This window comes from Manduca sexta, chromosome 27 (genome assembly GCF_014839805.1).
Source record: "Manduca sexta isolate Smith_Timp_Sample1 chromosome 27, JHU_Msex_v1.0, whole genome shotgun sequence".
NCBI classification, from domain to species: domain Eukaryota; kingdom Metazoa; phylum Arthropoda; class Insecta; order Lepidoptera; family Sphingidae; genus Manduca; species Manduca sexta.
In genome coordinates, this window is record NC_051141.1 from 2,169,738 (window position 1) to 2,190,604 (window position 20,867).

Sequence of the window (20,867 nt, forward strand, 5' to 3'; positions counted from 1 at the left end):
GGAAATGTTCTTCTCCTTAAAATTATATAAAAAATATCCCACGACAGCATATGTCTATCTTTTATGGTTGACTCACAATAACACGTGTAACTCCCGATAGCTTAGCAGTTCGAAGCTTTCTCATTATATTTGCCTACTCTTACGTTTATAACACTCTCAGTGATCCCTAATTAGAAAAGTTAACATTAAATATTCCATAAAAAAGAATCATAGAAATCGGTATAGAAACACCAAAGTTATACATGAAATACGCAAATAATAAGCCACCACGCGTGAATACTGAATCATGCTATATGCTTCCTTCGATTTCACCAGGATCCCATCATCAGACCCTGACCAGACAATCGGACCACCTGCATACCACCATACATTAAAAAAACATCCCGACAAATTGAGCACCTCCTCCATTTTTGAAGTCCGAAATCCACGCGGGCGAAGCTGCGGGCGGAAGCTAGTAGAAAATATTCGTGTAAAACATATTCAAAATCAATTTTAATTTCGTACTCTTTTCACGGCGTTCAGTTTCGGATAAACGGCATTGAAATCGGCTCGGATTAAAATTGTTACCACAAAGTAAAATACGTTTCATGGTAAATTCTATTGAAAATAAAAAAAATCCTTTATACCGACAAAGCTTTTTGAAATTTTAAATTAAGACTTGAATCGAAAGACTCATTCGGAATATAAAATTGCCTGTTCAAAGTAAATATTTACTTAATGCTTAATACCTTAAAAAAAATCACATCTCTATATTATATTATTTTTGAGGTACGAAGATTAACAAAAACCGTAAAGATATGGTGCACCGTAATCGAGAATTTAACGAAAGAGAAATCTTTAATTGGTCCGGTTATTTCGTCCGCCATTAACTAATTAACATTTCAAATTAGCTATAAACATTTTTAATCGGTGAACCCTGTGTTTGAAATGAAAATATTAAATACACAATTATTTTAAAATGAATTGTTGAAATACTGATTAACAACATTTCTTGGTATATATGTATATTAGAGCCACGTTTTTGACCTCCTTACTTAAATATTACTAATGTCATGTACACATACATCAAAACACCTATACTAAAAAAGCAAAAAGTCCACAGTGCGATTTGTATGAATTAAAAACAACGAAACAGTACCTTAATACGGAAAACCCATTATCTCAAATAATTAGCGCAATTAAGGTATTTCATCAGCTTGTGTCTCGTAAACATGAACACTTAAAATTTTTATACAGATCTATTTTATTTCCAATAGAAAATTTGTAGTTTTTTTTTTCTTTATTTATTTAAAGAGCTTGGTCTACCTTAAGACTATACCGCTCTGTACAATATTCAATAAGATTTTAACATCTACGTCTTAATGCCATTTTAACTAGAAAATATTTGTAGTTATATAAGCGACTTAATTGGAGGAATGATTAGTATACAATTATCATTAAATATTCTCATGTACCTTAACTTATCATAAGCGCAACTATTTTCGTTTACGTAATGAACAAAGCATTTCGAACGCTTGAAAGGCGACAAATATACCTACCTAAAATGTATTCTATTAATATTTAGAATCGCCATATTCTTCTGCGTCATTTGATCTAGGTTTTGAAGGTTTAGGACAATTTAATATCATTAGGCTATATTTTTATACAATAAAAAGTTGAATTTTTATGAATTTTCATATTAAAATCAAAACTTTAAATCACTCTACTCAAAACATTTACTGATTGTCGCTTAGGTATTATTACCTTTCAAGCATTGATTTTAATTCATACCTCTAATATCTGACAAACGGGGATTCGTCCCAAAATGACATTTACATTTCATACAAATATAAATCGAAAATATTCAATATAGTCCATTGAAAAGTTACATTTGGGGTTGCGTTTTTTAGAGGACGCAATTTTATTTTTTAGAAGTGTATGAAGCAATTGCTTAACATTTTTGCTTATAACTTTTTTATTTATAGTTCTACGACAAAAGTTACAAGACCAAAGTTGTAGAGAATTTAATTTGCAACAAAAAATGTATATAATTTTTTTTTTGTCAGATAAATAGTTTAAGAGATACATCGTAAAAACCATTTCAACCCAAGATGGCGGCCGTGGGACAAGGGTGGCGACCCCACAAACTTGGTTTTAGCTTTACACTGACCCCCCCTACACTTCTAAAAAATAAAATTGCGTCCTCTAAAAAACGCAAGGTAAGGCCTAAAAAATGTAACATTTCAATGGACTAATAATGAAACACAAGCTATCTGACATGACGTTCTAATTAGCAAAGAAATTGACAACAGAAAAATGACACGAAGGCAACCCACTGCACGCCAAGTGATACCTGCTAAGATAAGAATTTTTGCCCCCATTTTTCTATTGAGAGAAATAGGGAGCCTTATTCCATGCCACACGTTATTGACAGTGACCATCACGTAACGCACCGCGTCACGTTTAGGATAATAGAAATTGCCAATTAGTATACCATTCCCCGTTAATTTCATATAACATGACCCGGGCTTGTGACGAGTTTACGCCCTCAGAGAATAAGGCTCAAGGTAATCATTTGATTAATACTGCGGTGCAAAATATGTATTTGTACAATACTCACAATCAAAGACGGTTTTATACACATACATTTACAAAAAAAAAAAAACTTTAAAACTAGGACATGTATTGCAACGTTGCGCACGAACCTTGCGAACCTCATGAAGTACAAAATGGGGCGATGTATCACAAAGTATCCGATAGTAAATAACATTCACTCTAGAATATTCTACTTAAAGAATACTAACGTCACGTTGCACAACGTTGCTAAACATGTTGCGCGTCACAGAACGCCTCCTGTCCAGTGAATAATACACGGTGCCCTCAATTCATACATCCGTACAATATTTGTATTTGCGTTTTAAAAGAACTCGTGCCAGGAAACACCTTTAGTTGAGAATAAAGAGCGATATGTCGACAGATAATAAAAGAACTTCATTGGGTTCGGAACGTACGTCCGGTTAAATCGAAGCTTTGATAAATCGAACATATTTATAATCGCCGTTCTACTGTAGAACACGGTAAGGACGGTATCATTTACCACTCTACTTTATACTTACTAGTGTTTGCTTGCTGGCTTACCTGCGTGAAAATGAAAATATTAATATCAAACAGAAAAAAGCGACGATAGCCTAGTTGGGTGTGGAACGGACTGCCAAGACGAATGTCCGCAGGTTCAAATCCCAAGGGCACACACCTATGACTTTTCTAAAAAAAATCATGTGTGTATTCTTTGTGAATTTGTCGTTCGCTTTAACGGTGAAGGAAAACATCGTGAGGAACCCTGCACATCTGAGAAGTTCTCTATAGGAATTTCCAAGGTGTGTGAAGTCTACCAATCCGCACTAGGCCAGCGTGGTGGACTTAAGGCCTAATCCCTCTCAGTAGTAGAGGAGGCCCGTGCTCAGCAGTGGGCAAGTATATAATACAGGGCTGCTGATATTAATGTCAAACAGAAGTATAAAAACTGTCAGTCCGATACCACTACTTATAGCGAAGACATCAAAATACTTTCTAATTAATGTTGCTCTCAGCAATCCAATACAAACAGTGGTCACGTTTTTTTTTTATTTTAATGCCTACTAATGGAATCTTGCTTTGGTTATTTGTTTTTAAACAGGGCAAAATGACCCTATGCACCTTATGGTAATTAGAGTGGGGTCCAGTAGAATGTCGACTGACGAGAGATGATTATCCCTCGACAGTCGACACGTTTATACCGGCCTGTTGGAACCGGATATACACAGGCTGATTCCGGAACGCGACACACGTGTATCGTTATCTCAGCGGATATAAAATCATTTATAATACTTTGATTTTCTACACAATAATTATATCTACAAAGTGCATAGTTTGTCCGTCAATATCCCGAGCTTTGTTAAATTTTAATGCTGTTCTATAAAATCTACGGAAGTTGAGTTTGGAAAGTTCACAGCGGCAGATTGAGTTTCGCTAACATTTGTTAAAGTACAATATTCCCGCTGGTTAAGACGAGGTCTTATAATACTATAGTACTTATTTGAAAAGCAACGCGACTTGGATATCTTGGAGGAAATTCTTAGTATAAATTAAACAAAAAGGTTCCCCATCTCTGGCTTGGTATTTTATTTTATCCATAACCGTAAATATGAAGAATAAGGGTACACTATGTCTTGGTAAATATCAGCTATAAAACACAACATACTATAAAAACAAAAAATCTCAGTACTAAAGATAGAGCCCATTGTAATTCAGACAGTCAGACGGCAAAACTAATAAGTTTCCGTGGATATTATGTATGAAACCTTTTGTGAATATGACCTTTAAATTGTTTAGTTATAGTGGCAGCCGTGACTAGCTTCAGCCCGGGCAAATCGTAGCTTTATTTATTTATTTATTTATTACACTTTGTATAGAGTATAAAGGCGCACTTAATGCCGAAGGTATTCTCTACCAGTCAACCTTTAGGTGGTGCAGAGACTAAAGAGGTAGGTGTACACAACGAGAGAAGGTAGTCGAGGGAACATTAACAAAGAAGACTGATATCAATTAAAAATATAAAATCTACGTCATATAAATATATCCACATACATACATACATACATCTATATATATAAAAATCAATTGCTGTTCGTTAGTCTCGCTAAAACTGGAGAACGGCTGAACGGATTTATCTTATCTTGGTCTTGAATTATTCGTGGAGGTCTAGGGAAGGTTTAAAAGGTGAGAAAAATTCGAATAATTGCCGGGAAAATCCTCAAAACAGCATTTTTCTATTTCCCATACAAACGTTTTCTAAATAAAATGGAGAGTCAATTTGTAATTTATTACCGCTGCATAAAGTTCAAATTCGCGTGCGCGTTGGAGGATCTAATATCGCGTTCTGAAACTCAACAAAAGTGAAAGTGAATCGCGAACGCGACAAAATTGCATAGTCTCAAAATACATAGTACATAAATAGTGGTCGGCTTCGAGAAACTCAATTTTAGTTGTTAATCTATCTATACTATTATATAAAGCTGAAGAGTTTGTTTGTTTGTTTGTTTGTTTGTTTGTTTGTTTGTTTGTTTGAACGCGCTAATCTCAGGAACTACCGGTCCAAATCGAAAAATTCTTTTTGCGTTGGATAGCCCTTTGTTCGTGGAGTGCTATAGGCTATATATCATCACGCTATACCCAATAGGAGCGGAGCAGTAATGGCTCATCTCAGGAAATACCGGTCCAAACTGAAAAATTCTTTTTGTGTTGGATAGCCCTTTGTTCGTGGAGTGCTATAGGCTATATATCATCACGCTATACCCAATAGGAGCGGAGCAGTAATGGCTCATCTCAGGAACTACCGGTCCAAACTGAAAAATTCTTTTTGCGTTGGATAGCCCTTTATTCCTGGAGTACTATAGGCTATATATCATCACGCTATACCCAATAGGAGCGGAGCAGTAATGGCTAATCTCAGGAACTACCGGTCCAAACTGAAAAATTCTTTTTGCGTTGGATAGCCCTTTGTTTCTGGAGTGCTATAGGCTATATATCATCACGCTATGACTAATAGGAGCGGAGCAGTAATGAAACATGTTGCAAAAACAGAGAAAATTATTAGTTTTGAGAGCTTCCGTTGCCTGCGCTGCGTAAACGGTTAAAGTTATGCAACAATGATGTATGACGGGATTGTTCCTCTTAAAAAAGTTCTAAAAAATATATCATAAAACAAAAGTCCCCCGCTGCATCTGTCTGGCTGAACGTGTTAAACTCAAAAACTACCCAACGTATTAAGATGAAATTTGATATGGAGATAGTTTGAGACCCTGGGAAGAACATAGGCTCCCGGGAAACTACTACTTTTATAACGGAAAACTTTAGCCTGAAAAACTTTATAACGCGGGCGGAGCCGCGGGCAAAAGCTAGTACTATTATATAAAGCTGAAGAGTTTGTTTGTTTGTTTGAACGCGCTAATCTCAGGAACTACCGGTCCAAACTGAAAAATTCTTTTTGCGTTGGATAGCCCTTTGTTCGTGGAGTGCTATAGGCTATATATCATCACGCTATACCCAATAGGAGCGGGGCAGTAATGGCTAATCTCAGGAACTACCGGTCGAAACTGAAAAATTCTTTTTGCGTTGGATAGCCCTTTATTCGTGGAGTGCTATAGGCTATATATCATCACGCTATACCCAATAGGAGCGGGGCAGTAATGGCTAATCTCAGGAACTACCGGTCCAAACTGAAAAATTCTTTTTGCGTTGGATAGCCTTTTGTTCGTGGAGAGCTATAGGCTATATATCATCACGCTATATTCAATAGGAGCGGAGCAGTAATGGCTAATCTCAGGAACTACCGATTCGAACTGAAAAATATTTTTGTGTTGAATAGTCCTTTGTTTGTGGAGTGCTCAAAGTTATATATCATCACGCTATGACCAATAGGAGCGGAGCAGTAATGGCTAATCTCAGGAACTACCGGTTTCAACTGAAAAATTCGTTTTGTGTTGGATAGCCCTTTATTTGTGGACCGCTATAAGCTATATATCATCACGCTATGACCAATAGGAGCGGAGCAGTAATGGCTAATCTCAGGAACTACCGGTTTGAACTGAATTTTTTTTTTGTGTTGGATAGCCCTTTGTTCCTGGAGTGCTATAGGCTATATATCATCATGCTATAACCAATAGGAGCGGAGCAGTAATGAAACATGTTGCAAAAACGGGGAAAATTATGAGTTTTGAGAGCTTCCGTTGCCTGCGCTGCGTAAACGGTTAAAGTTATGCAACAATGATGTATGACGGGATTGTTTCACTTAAAAAGTTCTAAATAATATAACAAAAGTCCCCCGCTGCATCTGTCTGCCTTAACGTGTTAAACTCAAAAACTACCTAACGTATTAAGATGAAATTTGGTATGGAGACAGTTTGAGACCCTGGGAAGAACATAGGCTCCCGGGAAACTACTATTTTTAAAACGGAAAACTTTAGCCTGAGAAACTTTATAACGCGGACGGAGCCGCGAGCAAAAGCTAGTATAATATATAACTCAAAGGTGACTGACAGTGATATATCAAGGAACAGCCCAAACCATTGGACGGATCGGGCTAAGACTTTACATGCATAAAGCTACTATGACGTAGGCATCCCCTAAGAAAGGATTTTGATAAATTCTACTCTTAAGGGGATAAAATAGGGGATGGAAGTTTGTATAAATGTTCTTAGATTTTCGACTGATTGAATTGAAATTATAGATTGGGGATAAAATTAGTTTGAACCTATAAGTACCGGGAAAATATGTAGCAAGACTTTTATCGAACAGTGGAATTTTATCCTGGAAAACACCTTCACGCGGGCGAAGCCGCGAGCAAAAGCTAGTATTGTATACAAAACACAGCTTTAGTGCGGTCATCTGAGAAATTTCTTTCGTTTCCAGATATCGAATAACGAAACTCTGATGTAAATTTAAATTGACGCAATCCCATCGCATATAATTATAAATGCGCCATTTTAAAATATAAATAATTTCGCAAAGCGGTTTTTGAAAACTCACCACTAAAAAAATGCGGCAATAAGGATCGTAGCGTATAAGATATAACTAAACAAAACAATTTTAAATATTTAATTAAAATATTTGCAATTTGAAATTCACATTTCACATATTTGACCACGCAACATGTTGACCGCGTCAGTTAATTGCACAGAAATTCAGCGTTTCCATTTTTGGAAAGCACGAACAAAAGTTACTAATTAAATCATAGCTGCGCGAATTTTCAATTAAAATAATAACGTGAATTTTAAATAAATCTATCATGTTAAATAAATCAGTACAAAATGCGGCCCACGTGTTAAAATGGTGTAACTACAAATTCCATATTATTGAATAATTTCATTTAAATAATTGTAGACGGTACATCTCTTAAATCGTAAGCTCGGAAGTAAATAGCACTGTTTTGACTGTTCTTGTCGACAAGCAGTAGACTGGCATTGTAGAATTTCAGGCAAGTTAATGAGTGCATTGTATTCTGTTTTGAGATCTGATGTCTTCAGACAGGTATTTAATTTCATATTGTGTAAATATACCCCTTATTACTTTAACTTTAATATTTGTTTATGCAATAAATTTTGTGTACTAATATTTAATTATGTTCGTAGGGGTGTCACAAATGTATGGAGCACGTATTTAAGCTTATTGATTGGTCGAATAGAGGCGTCAATGTAAACGGGGAATATCTTCGCTTTGCAGATGACATCATTTTGTTTGCTAACAACAGCGAGAATTTGCAAACCATGATAGAAGAGCTGTACTCCGCATCAATTAGTGTTGGTCTAAAAATAAATACTTCAAAAACCAAAATTATGTGCCCCGATTCCGACACTCCATACCTGGTTGTGGGGGGCCAACGCATAATAGTCGAGGAATACAGTTACTTGGGCCAAACTATGAGAAATGGACAAAACCGCGAGATCAAGCGTCGCATCCAACTAGGGTGGGGAGCTTTTGGCAAACTGTCCGATGTGCTCAAAGCCAAAAAGTGCCTCTGAACCTCAAACGTCGAATGTTCGAACAGTGCGTCCTCCCCGTCATGGTATATGGTGCTGAAACCTGGTCGCTTACCAAACAACTGATTCATCGACTTCAAGTTACCCAGAGGGCTATGGAGAGAGCTATGTTGGGTATTTCTCTTCGGGATATGGTGCATAATACCGATATCCGCAATAGAACCAGTCTACGAGACGTATCCGAAGTCATAGCTCGAAGGAAGTGGAAATGGGCAGGCCACTTAAGCCGCACATCAGATGGCCGATGGGGGAGGAAGGTACTAGAATGGAGGCCAAGAACTGGGCACAGGAACGTGGGGAGGCAGCCGCAAAGATGGACCGACGACATCATTCGGACGGCCGGGAAAGACTGGATGCGGAAAGCCCAAGACAGCGCTAGTTGGCGAAATATGGAAGAGGCCTTTACTCAGCATTGGGTAGATGAAGGCTGAAGAAGAAGAAGAAGAAGAAATATATGGATCCGATTGGTCAATACATATTTTTTTTTTTCTTGGCCCTACGTTTGTTAGCCTGGCAAGAGGCTTATACAAACACAACGGAATTTTGGGTGAGCTCTGTATGCACTCGCAACCCTCGAAAAACATAGCGACAATGCTGAAGGAAAACCACTAACGGGTTATGAACTTTGTCTCAGGACAGTCACTGGGAGTATGAGACATCAATCATTAGCGATAAGATCAGTACGCGGGCCGGAATATTAGAAGGGTCGGGATGAGGGTGGAGAGGGGAGTTGGTTGCGGCGAGTTCCTCGGCGAGGATGGAACTGCGCTTTTGTGGAGTGTGAGAGTTTCAACAACTCGTTTTTACGATAAATAGCCAGAGTTATATCGTCCTCTGGGTCTGTCAGAACTGAACGCAGCCGTCTCCATTTAGCGCGGTCTAATGGAGTGTAGATCAAATTTTAACCTACCTAACGTATTCAGATGATTGATCGTCCGATGGAAATAGCGTCTGCTGGCCATATATATAAAATGCGTGAGAAAGGTCGGCATATTGGCGTCCACATGGAGGTTGTGATTGGGGCCCACCAAGAGCTCGTCTTAGGAATTTGTTTTGCAAAACCGAGTCGAGCAGGCGGCGATGCCCGAATGCTGGCGATGCGTATGTCACGATGGGAATAACACGTGTGGTGAAGATCCGAATCTGAGGGTCTACTTCGAAAAACGAACATCGCAACGTAGGTCCGAAACGAACTTCAGATTTAACTTTACTACTAAATTACTTTGAAACTGTCACGGTTCTGCAGCTTACCTTAGTAGTAGGATAAATTCCTCGTATTTATTTTTTGATAGAAAGCAGTGGAACTTTGTTCTCGCATATGGTTTTAAAAACGGATGGCGAAGCCTTAAAGTTCTTACAAAATTCCATGTCTGAAATATTGCAATAAACGTATCGGATCCGTCGTCGAATCCGTCATCGGATCTGTAACACTTCGTAGTAACAAAACGAGCGATCAGTCATCCGAAACTACAGATTTGGTTTTTTGAACTAGACCCTTTGGTAACGGGTGGAAATTTTACTATTATAATTTATGAGCCAATGTAATTGACGCATCGCGTAAGCGGCTCGTGCTTACCGCGTTTACGTGTGGCATGAAGGTGAACTTCTGATCAAGGAACACTTCTAAATATTCTAAACCAAACTGCTCTGGTGGAAGCAGATGATGAAAATGAGGTATTATATTGAGACGGATCTTCTCATAGAATTTCATTAACGTACTGAGAAGGCAATCGGCCTATAACAGCCCGAATCAGATGCGGGTTTACCCGGCTTGTGAATCCCTATCACAACTGCCTCTTTCCAGGGCTCAAGACAAATGCAGTTTTAAAGGCTGCATTATAGATGGCTGCGAAAATTATAACTTAATGCTCCGGGAGCATTTTAATTAATCTAGTAGAGATCCCGTCACAACCGTGGGGTATACGTCTATTGAGTGGCTTGATCAGAGCGATGACTTCTTCGATCGTCACCACTATAAGGATGTCGGGCGATGGGTCGTCGTTCGGAACTACAATGACGGTTATCGGTCGCGAAATCGGCAGCGGCGGGATCGCGTTCTTACTTACCGCAACAAGATGGTAGGGATCTACGGGAATGTTCGTAAGAGAACATTTAGACTCCAGGCTAGAATCCAACAACTCTGTGTTCTCGTGGTGATCAAACACCGTGCGTTGATTCGGACGATTAAGCGGAGGAATAGAGGCCACATCGTTACTCTTCAAGCAATGACACAGCTTCCAAACGACTTGAAGGGTAGGTTCGAGTTCCAATAAACGATCATCTCATCTCGAATCGAAGATTTGTTGAATGCGCTTGGCCTCACTTTGGAGGTAGAGCGCAAGACGTCGTCGTTCTAGGGTGGGAATAGTCGCGCAGGCTTTGAGTTTCACCTTCTCAACGTCTACAGCACGTCGTCGGGAAGTTACCATTGTCCGGCACCCTCTCTGAGTTTTCGCTCAGGACGTATTGCATGTGGTGAAAGGTCAAATCGTGCCGGTTTCTTCACGAGTCAAGTTCGTTTTCACCTTCATCGGTTCGTTAAGACCTAGTTTGTTCTTGGTACAGCGATAATACTTACACAGATCTAGAAAATATAAATCTCTTCTTAGTTGGAAAAAATATCGGATCATATGTAAGAGATTTACTAACCGTCGTCTTCAATAAACAAATCCAATCGCTTTCTTTTATCCATCTCAAAAATTGACAAAAGAGAACAATTGATTTTGACATGCTTACAAATGAGTTATTTTGATTGGTTCATTCTCGGAATCGGATTGAAGATTGAGATCGTTCATAATTGACAACATAAAATTTTTTCAACATACCAAAATGTTTATATTTTATGAAACTAGATCTAAAATGATGAGACCCATATTTTTTTCTTTTTTCGAAATGCAGATATTTTCATTCATGATTTTCACTATGAATTTTGTTTTATTCTAAAACGACGTAAGCTCCAAATGACGTCACATATACGGCTCAAAACGCAATGACCTTTGCTTTGCAGTAAAAAAAAAATTAAGTGACAGTTTTTTTGTTTCTGTCTCTCTCGTTGAAAGTGACAGTTGTGACGTATCTATTGTAATATTGACATTTGACATTGACAAATGATGGTGTCTTAGTTTTTTAAAATAAATAATAAGGTGGACCAAGGAACTATTTCATTCAACCGTATATGTGACGTCATCAAGCATTTTTCGGTTTTTAATTTTTTTCTCCGAAATTAAGTATTAAAAAATATTAAAAATTCATAATCGAACTCAGAGTAGAAAAATTAAGAAACGGTATTTTTGTTTTAGGCACGTTTACATTTTGAAATGTTATCAATTGAAAACGGTTCTAAATTACGTTCAATTTGGATTAAGAATTTCAATAACGAGACATTTTGAGATTCCTTGTCTTAAAACACACGGAATACAATTACATAAAGGAACGCAGTCGCTGTGGAAAAATGGTGATATAATATCCGGCGCCCAATGAAACTCTCACACTCTATGAGGCCGCAGTTCCATCCTCGCCGAGGGCCTCGCCGTGTTCCTCGCCCCCTCGGCCCTTCTAATAGTTCCGGCTCGCGTGTAATAACAGATAGTTAGTGCGCTACGACTATGCGCATCTACGATCATTGATGTCTCATCCTCTCCCAGTGACCGTCCTGAGTCGAAGTTCGTAACTCGTTAGTGGTTTTTTTTTCAATGTTTCTCTGAGGTTTTGGTGGGTAGGGTTGCGTGATTCGCGTACGTTTAAAGAAAAAAATGTGTTTCGCAAAGTTGCCAGCGAGGTTCCGCTATATGATACGTAATTCGTATTACGTATCATATCACCCCCCCCCCCCCTAGAGTATCGCATTAGGATTGCGGTTAATTATAGAATTATGGGGGTGTAAATTAGTTAAGCCCGATGCGGTACACTGATCGTTTTATATTTTGATCTACCTAACTGTATATGTGTGGTCTGAATTATATGAATAAATGTGTCCGATTAAAATAAAGTGTATATTATTGCTATTGTTATTAACAGTGGTAAATGTGTTAATTGTGGTGTGGTAAAAGTGATTTTCTTTACGAAATGATGTGTTTCAACCCGTTAGTGGCTTCCCCTGAGGTTGCTGTAGTTGCTACAGCCTACAGCGCTCACCCAAAAGTTCGGTGTGTTTTCATAAAAGGGTCCTTGTCAGGCTAACAAACGTAGGGTCATGTAAAAAAACAAAGCAACAGTAAGAAACTTATATTGACTCTACGTCAAATTATGTTTTTCAACTTCACTAGGTGGCGTTACGAGCGTTTATTGATCGCTCCGCCATTTTCGTATTGGAGATTTTTATTCCCGAAAAAACGCAAAAGGATAACCTGTCATACTTCATCGAATTTTTCATTGCCTCATAATCGGGGCAACCCTCCCACCTAGACGACGAGGTCGGGTTATTGATATTACTTTCGCGGTAGTTATAATTTTAAAATATGTCTCCTAAAACATAATGGAATACTAGTCATGAAGAAAGTAGACGCCGTAAGATTTTTTAAATGGAAAACATCACAGTTATTATTTTACCGACTTGGGAATTGATCAAAAAGCCTCGCGATATCGTAGCAAGATTTATGTTTATATACAGAATTTGTATTAAAATAGCATCTGGTCAATGAATATCCAGGAGAAAATTGTTAATTTGTGCTTATTATGAGCAAGCTCGGGGAGAACTGTTGATGTAATATCCGACAAAAAACTTGAGCACTATTTATTTATTTATTTAAGGTCCTCCAACAAAGGATACACGACATATAATAAATACAATGTCGTAGTATTTTAAATTGCGTGGTACGTACTTTACCTATGTAAAGTAACGTACGAAAACATCCCAAGGCGGTTGCGTGCTCAAATAGGGTACCGGACTCATTTTTGTTCTTTACTATTATCAAATATTTACATAATATAAATTATAACACAGAAGGAATTATTAAAATCCGGTAAAAAATCAACAAGTTATAAGTCTTTGAATTTCGGTGGAAGGGGTAATTAACAAGAAACAGAAAAGAGACGAAATATCCACATGTGACGTCATCGGGAATAACGACGCGTGCGAAAAAAAGAGATGAAGCGATATCCCCACATCGCGCCCACTTCTGCACGTTACAATATTTTAAATACGTATTACTCGCTCATTTTTTAACCAATTGTTATGCAGTTTTCGCAGGAGTGCTTCTTTTTCGTATTATTAACCATTACATATAGAATACATAACATCACGCATTTTATCCCCGAAGGGGTATGCAGAGGCGCAACTAGGGCACCCACTTTTCGCCAAGTATGTTCCGTCCCATGATGTGATAGGGGGCGAGCCTATCGCTATATCGGGCACAAATTCCAGACTCCGGGCTGATACTGAGCAGAAAAACCCAAATATCACTTTGCCCGACCCGGGATTCGAACCCAGGACCTCAGAGCGCTATTGTACCGGACGTGCAATACAACTACGCCACCGAGGCAGTATTACATATAGAATAATGTACAAAATCAAGCATAGGCCGGTCCCCTATTGTAATGCCAGCAATATCTGTTTACATTTACAAGGCAAGTAAATCCCATCAATTGGCTATTAACTGATAACCGGCTCGAGGAATCTGTGAGGGCTACTTCAGTTGGCATAACATAAAATCCATTTTTGTAATTAATTTTTCACAGCCCGTACAATCCATATACAAGACACAATGATTATAATTCTAATACAATCTATGGACTCTAACTCAGTGAAAACACTAACATATTCTTTTGAAATTGATAGATATTGATTGAAAGCGGAAACGGACTAATCATAATGAAGTTTGTTTTTATAATTTATTCTCTATGGCTTGTATCGATTGCTTTACAAACCATTTTTTTCTTTATTGACAGTACGAGTCAGCCACTTCTGCACAAGTTGTGTGTTGTGGCAACTTTTATGACTTACGACATCGGATTATATGCACTAACAAAATGCTTGAAATGCATGAAAATATGGACTAAAATAGGTCGAAATATGCACAATCTACTACTGAATGTTAATATTAATTTTTCTTCCACTAAAACCATTATAACTCTTATGCATATAATTAAATATTATAGAGTTTCTTGAGCACACTAGTGAACTTTGTCACAACAATGATTATTTGTAGTCTGAAAATGATCTCTCTATATCAACTGATTGGATAGGACTTCAAATTTGGTGCCATTTGTGCAGAAGCCCCTTAATACAGAGTATGGCGAGAGTCGATGATACATGCGATGGCATATTTTTCTTCGAGACTCGAGTTTTATAATAAGAAAAAATATTTTGCCGCGGACTTTTTTCCATAGGAAACTTCGAACGTCGTTACTTAAAAATTATTTTTTTAACACGTCTAAAAGTTAAACTACTGAAATATGGAATTATCGATGATCGACTATTATAATATGCAATGACGCTTTAAAAAAGTTTTTTATACATTTGCATAATTTGCAAAATGTAAATGCATATATTCCGATGTCAACTTATGACTTTCACTGTCGTCGTAACTTTTGAGCAAAGTTTAGACTTATAGCAAGTTCCCGCAACAATATATGGCGCCACTTCCAAATTTTAGTATCGATATATTAATAATACAATACACATACAACTAGCCGCAAATTCTGCACCCTACAAAATTTGACATAAGTCATCCGTGGTTTGCACGGTAAAACTTGCGCAAGTCAACTTCTGCAAACTTTCTTGCCAATCTAAACCTCGCTCAACTGTTTCGAAGCATATTTGCGATCGGCAATTGTGATCGTATCAACTATGTGACTTTACCGCCAGGAGTTCTGTCCAGTGCTGGGGCTGTTGGGGGTCGAGGAGTTGGAGTCGTTGAGGAGTGAGTCATCCTCGTCGTCGTTAGCGCGAGGCTCCTCCATCGGATGCCGGCAGAACGGGCAGTGGCCCTTCGTCACCAGCTGGATCTCGTAGTCTTCCAGGTAGAACAGCTAGTGAGATATAACTTGTTAATTTTGTTATTTTAAAACTTGAAAAAAAAAACTTGTGATCATTCTTCCCTTCCTTTATCGAGTGGTAAAAAAATGCATACATCATAATACATTGGAATCGTTTAATTAACAACCTTGGCGCCTATCAGCCGTTTTTAATAAGCGATCCCAATCTCAATCTTCAATCCGATTCCGAGATTGAACCAATCAAAAAACCTCACTTGTTCGCATGTCACAACTTTGCTCGTATTGATCCCGATTTTGAGATAAAAAAAAAACTATTGGGAACGTTTATTTTGGCGGATACTTGACCACTTATTAACTGCTATCGTTATACTCACGTTGTAACAATGAGGACACATAGTTGCTGGCAACTCCGGCAACATGTTGCGGTAGAAGCGCGGCGGCAGTTGCGGTCGCTGCACTATCACCACGTACGCGGGGCTCAACTGCAGCAGACTCGCTCTGCTACACGTCACTACCTTGCTGTCGTCGTCCTACGAGTAATTAACGATTTTACTAACTAATATTAAAGTCTATTTCACAACTTTTGAGTGAATTCTACTTCACATTTTTTTGGTACTTTGACGGCAGTGACCCCACTGCACCTAATGGTAAGTTGATAGGGTCTAATAGAAAGTCGACCGACGACTGTGATTACCCGTTGACAGTCGACTCAATTATGCCGGCCTGTTGGAACCGGATATATACAGGCTGATACCGGCACGCGACACACTCACGTATACGCGGGCCACTGTGGCGAGTTTTAACATCGGGTGCGATGGTCGATATCCGAGCGGATATAAAATATATCCTAACATCAGCAAATGTGTAAGCCAAGCAAACACAAAAGTCACATATTAATCTATGCTCTCAAATAAATGGTAATAAAATAAGTACTATTTACATTGACCGTTTAATACACATAGTCCTGGATTAAAGCACAGGCTTCTCTCTGTCCTGGTAATTTGGTCCCGTGGGCAATATTAAATATTTTTATTAAACATTTAAGTATATGGCAATAACGTTGTACAGATACTGCTTTTGATATACAGTGGTTTAGTTTTTTAACGGAATATTCGTTTCACGTAATCAAAGCCGCGGGCAACGACCAGTAAATAATATAAGCCCCATGTTACATGCAATTGCACTGCTGGGAACGGACCTTTAATAGTGGAATAAAGTCTCGTCCACAGTGGCCTAGTGCGAACAGAATACACATACAGTAAACGGCACAAGTCTTGAGCACAGATGAAAAGCGGTGGGGTGTACTCGCGTATGTACCAATTAGACATTATATCCGCATGGCACCGGTAAGCCAAGACAACTAGTATCGAGTGGGAAACCAATTGCGCGAAACGTCGAGACGTTTGATGTCAAATAGACCAATCACGAGCGGGCTCTTGACTCGTGCCTAAGTGCCTTTGAATTATTTATCTAGAACTCTTTGAATATGTAATCACAATATCTTCCTCTAATAATACCAGCCCTGTATTATATATACTGTCCTACAGGCACGGGCCTCCTCTACCACTGAGAGGGATTAGGCCTCAGTCCACCATACTGGCCTACTGCGGATTGGTAAACTTCACACACCTTCAAAATTCCTACAGAGAACTTCTCTGGTGTGCAGGTTTTCTCACGATGTTTCCTTCACCGTTAAAGCGAGCGACAATTCACAAAGAATAATGTTAGAAAAGTCAGAGGTGCATGCCCTTGTGATTTGAACCTGCGGACATTCGTCTCTGCAGTCCGTTCCACAACCAACTAGGCTATCGCCGCTTAATCTTCCTCTATATTTTCAAATTCTATCAAAACTTATACAAATGCCAATACCTCTTCAACTTTCTCCTGGAATGGATCGTACGCGTCGACATCGTGTTCAATCCGCAGTATCTCCGCGTTGCCTTCGCTCGACGTATCCTCAGACTTCTCCGGCAACGGCGACCGCTCGATAAGATCCATCGCTTCTTCGTTAGTTATACCCTCGGCTGGCACGAACTCCACCAGCGGTAGGATTTCTGAGGACACGAATTTATCATGTAATTTGTTTAGATCGAAGTAGCATTTAAGAAGGAATGTGGACCTTGGAATTGAGATTGATTTAAATAGACACAAATATGATGATGTTTAATTTTCACGCTGTATGCAGGCTGCTTTCGACAGGTCCGTCTGGAGATCTTTGGGGGAGGGGGGCTATGTTCAGCCTTTATATAGGTGATGATAATGGGTATGGTGATGATGTTTAATTTTGTATGCAACATAAACTGTGTAATTCTGACCACTGTCATCTCTTATCATTATTCTTTAATTTGGAGACGCAAAACAAATTTTATTTTACGTAAATTAATATAATATTAAAAAATCATTTTATTTCGGACGAGAGAGATGCGTATACAAGTTAGTATCATTTATAACTTTAGAATAGTGTTAGTAACAATATAAAAAGAAATAAATTTTAATTTACTCATACATTGGAAAAATTATTTCGCTTGGCATTCGCAACCAGCTAATAAATGACGTGCATCAAATACTGTGCAAATATCAAAAAGCAATGAATCAGATTCCAAGAACACACAGATGTGCCATATTCAGGTATACAACATTTTTAAAATCTATCAGACTATATCTTTGATCTTGTTGTGTTCATGGCCATTGTATGGCCAAAAAGTAAATTGACGTTGGTCATTATAATAAAAGAATATATACTTGAAATTGGCATAATGTACAATTGCCATGAAAAAAAATGTACATATCATTTACAATAAATACATAATAGATTTTCATACATCAAATACCCTGCAAATAATAAAAAATCCAAGGGGAATTAAGTAGAATATCAGAAGCTTACCATGCGTTGCCAGCGAGTGCACCATCTCATGTCCGCAGTGGGGACAGCGCGCAGCACACAGCGGCGAAGCGTGCCGCCGACAGCGCCAGCACAGCGGCGACACCTCGTCGTCGCGAGCCTCACCGCTGCCACTCGCACGCGTCTTCAGCTGCAGGAGTTCCACACTCTCCTAATCATAACGGATTAATAAGAGTATTCAATAAGAGTGTTCAAAAGGACTCGGTAGTTTTTAAAAAAAATCTCTTCTGACATGTTAAAGTATATTGCACTCTTAATAAAATAATGACCTATTACAAAATTGTAAATTTATGGCGGTAGTCGGAAAACTAATTTTTGTTTGCTACCTTGTTTTGAAGTGGCTATAAAATTGAACTTATTAAAGATAGGTAAAAAATGAAACCTATAGCATGAATAAAAAGGGAAAACACAAAAAAATAGGTCGCAAACAGAAATTGGTTGTTTGACAATTCCCACAAATTGGCACTTTTGAAATGGGGTCATTATTTTATTAAGAGTGCGAAATGAATTCGTACTAGCGTGCTACATATTTCTCGATATAAACTTAGTATGCAGTGATTGTTACAGAATGAGATTGAAAAAATATATTTTCTTATAATGTAAAATGCATTTATAAACGATGGAAAATGAATCGCTTTAAAAATATTAATATTATTTATTTATTTATACACAAACAAAGAAAAAAAGTAGAAGAAGAAAAGATACAGGCGAAAGAAGAGGAGGAAAATACGAAAATTAATCCCTTCTCCCCTTCTCCTAAAAAAGGACAAAAATAACTGAGAGGGAATATAACAAGATCTGATGACAGATGAGGTTGGACGGGTTTAAACGTAACGTTATGCTGCAATATTTAGAATTAAAATAAACATACATTTATCTTGTACTAGTTGACCCGACAGACGTTGTGCTGTCTTAACTATGTATGCACGCGCGCATTCTGTCGATCGCTTACAGTTATTTCAAACCACTGACAGTTATGTATAATCAAAATTGTCGTTAGTTTTCTTAAATTTTATAATTTTCGCGCAATTTTTCGATTTTTTTCTTTCATAAGAACCTTCTCCTGACAATAATAAACACAACAAAAAAAAAATAGTGAAATCGGTCCAGCCGTTCACGCGTAATGGCGTGACCAAGGGAAATAGGGATTAATTTTTATATATATAGATTTAACTATACAGGAAACGGATTTAATTAGTCTATTAAATGAAACTGGGCATAACACGGAGTTCATAAAATATACAGAAAATAGTTTCAGACTCGTACCTTTAATCATTAGTGAGACAAAGTGATTAGTATTTATCCAAACGCCAGCAGCACATTGATATTTAGGTAACGTGGCCGACCGACCTCCCGTGACCCAACCCGAGCTACTAATACATCGCCAGCCGTGCGCGTACGCACATTGGTCGGTCGGCGCCCGATCAAAGACTAATAACTACTTATTCCCTATCTCTTTCGCACACCGCATTTCGATCACCTGATTGTGAGTTCGCTGACCGCAGTGTCTTAGGAATTAAATATTTTGATGGAAAATTTGTGTATTTTTTTTTTATTAATTATTTGACTAATTAAATCGACTTCCTGTATAATTATAATTAATAGCATACACACCTGAAACTTTTGCGGCACGATGAGACCCTGGATCTTGTCCAACATCTGATGCGCAAGAGTATTCGCTTGCAACACCTTCGCTTGCTTCGCAAGGCAGAGGTATAAACAACTGAGACATGTTAAGGCACTTATATCGTGAATTCGTAATACTTTTAAGTGGTGTAGGCAGGAAACGATGTATAGAATTATGCAAAGCTAAATATTTGTTTGATTTAAAATAGTTTATAATCTATGGACCTGCTGATCCGATTTTGAAAATTTTATTTTTGAAACGGACATTAACGCTCGTGGAGATGCTAAAAAAACAAAATATTATGCTATGCTAAAATAGCGTATCCAACCAGCTAGTTCCAGGAATGTAATCAAATATCTACTATCGCTTTTTAATATATTATCTATAACAGGGATGGCGAACCTTTAATGGGTACTGTGCTATTATTTATAAAAAAAAAAGTTGACCTGAAATGTGCCATCCCGGACCGATTTTACCCAACCCAACTGGTTTTTTTTTAATGTGCCTCGACAAAGTGGCTGTACTGCACCTGGTGTTAAGCGAAGTGAAGCACTAAATAAGACACATATACAATGTTTAACATATTGCTCGCATATCCGAATTATTTTATCACGTGCTAATGGTTCGCCATCCCTGTCCTATTGTATCCGTGTGCTCTACTATATAAGAAAATTGTATCTACGTATTATAATTAAATATAGTCACGGGTAACACAGAATTCAAAATACACACATCACGCCTTTATCACTGAACGAATAAGCAGAGGTGTAACAAGGTAATCATTTTTATTCAATTGTGTTCCATCCCATATGATAGGAGCGAGCGTACAGCCATATCGGGCACAAAT

At 38.1% G+C, this 20,867-nt stretch overlaps 1 protein-coding gene across 2 annotated transcripts in view; it reads right to left on the reverse strand.

The window, feature by feature from the left end:
* Positions 1-2,062: 2,062 nt before the first annotated feature.
* Positions 2,063-20,867, reverse strand: part of LOC115455431 (intraflagellar transport protein 122 homolog) — a 40,124-nt gene continuing 21,319 nt past the window's right edge. Inside the window, exons 19-24 of one of the 2 annotated variants that reach the window (XM_037444049.1) lie at positions 20,008-20,116; positions 18,376-18,544; positions 17,361-17,545; positions 15,866-16,021; positions 15,355-15,524; positions 2,063-3,117 (exon numbers count right to left, since the gene is read on the reverse strand). In XM_037444049.1, coding sequence (XP_037299946.1) covers positions 3,114-3,117; positions 15,355-15,524; positions 15,866-16,021; positions 17,361-17,545; positions 18,376-18,544; positions 20,008-20,116 — 793 coding nt within the window. In that variant the 3' untranslated portion in view covers positions 2,063-3,113. Of the gene's footprint in view, positions 3,118-14,374; positions 15,525-15,865; positions 16,022-17,360; positions 17,546-18,375; positions 18,545-20,007; positions 20,117-20,867 lie in introns of those variants that run through there. The other variant, XM_037444050.1, reaches the window with a different exon arrangement.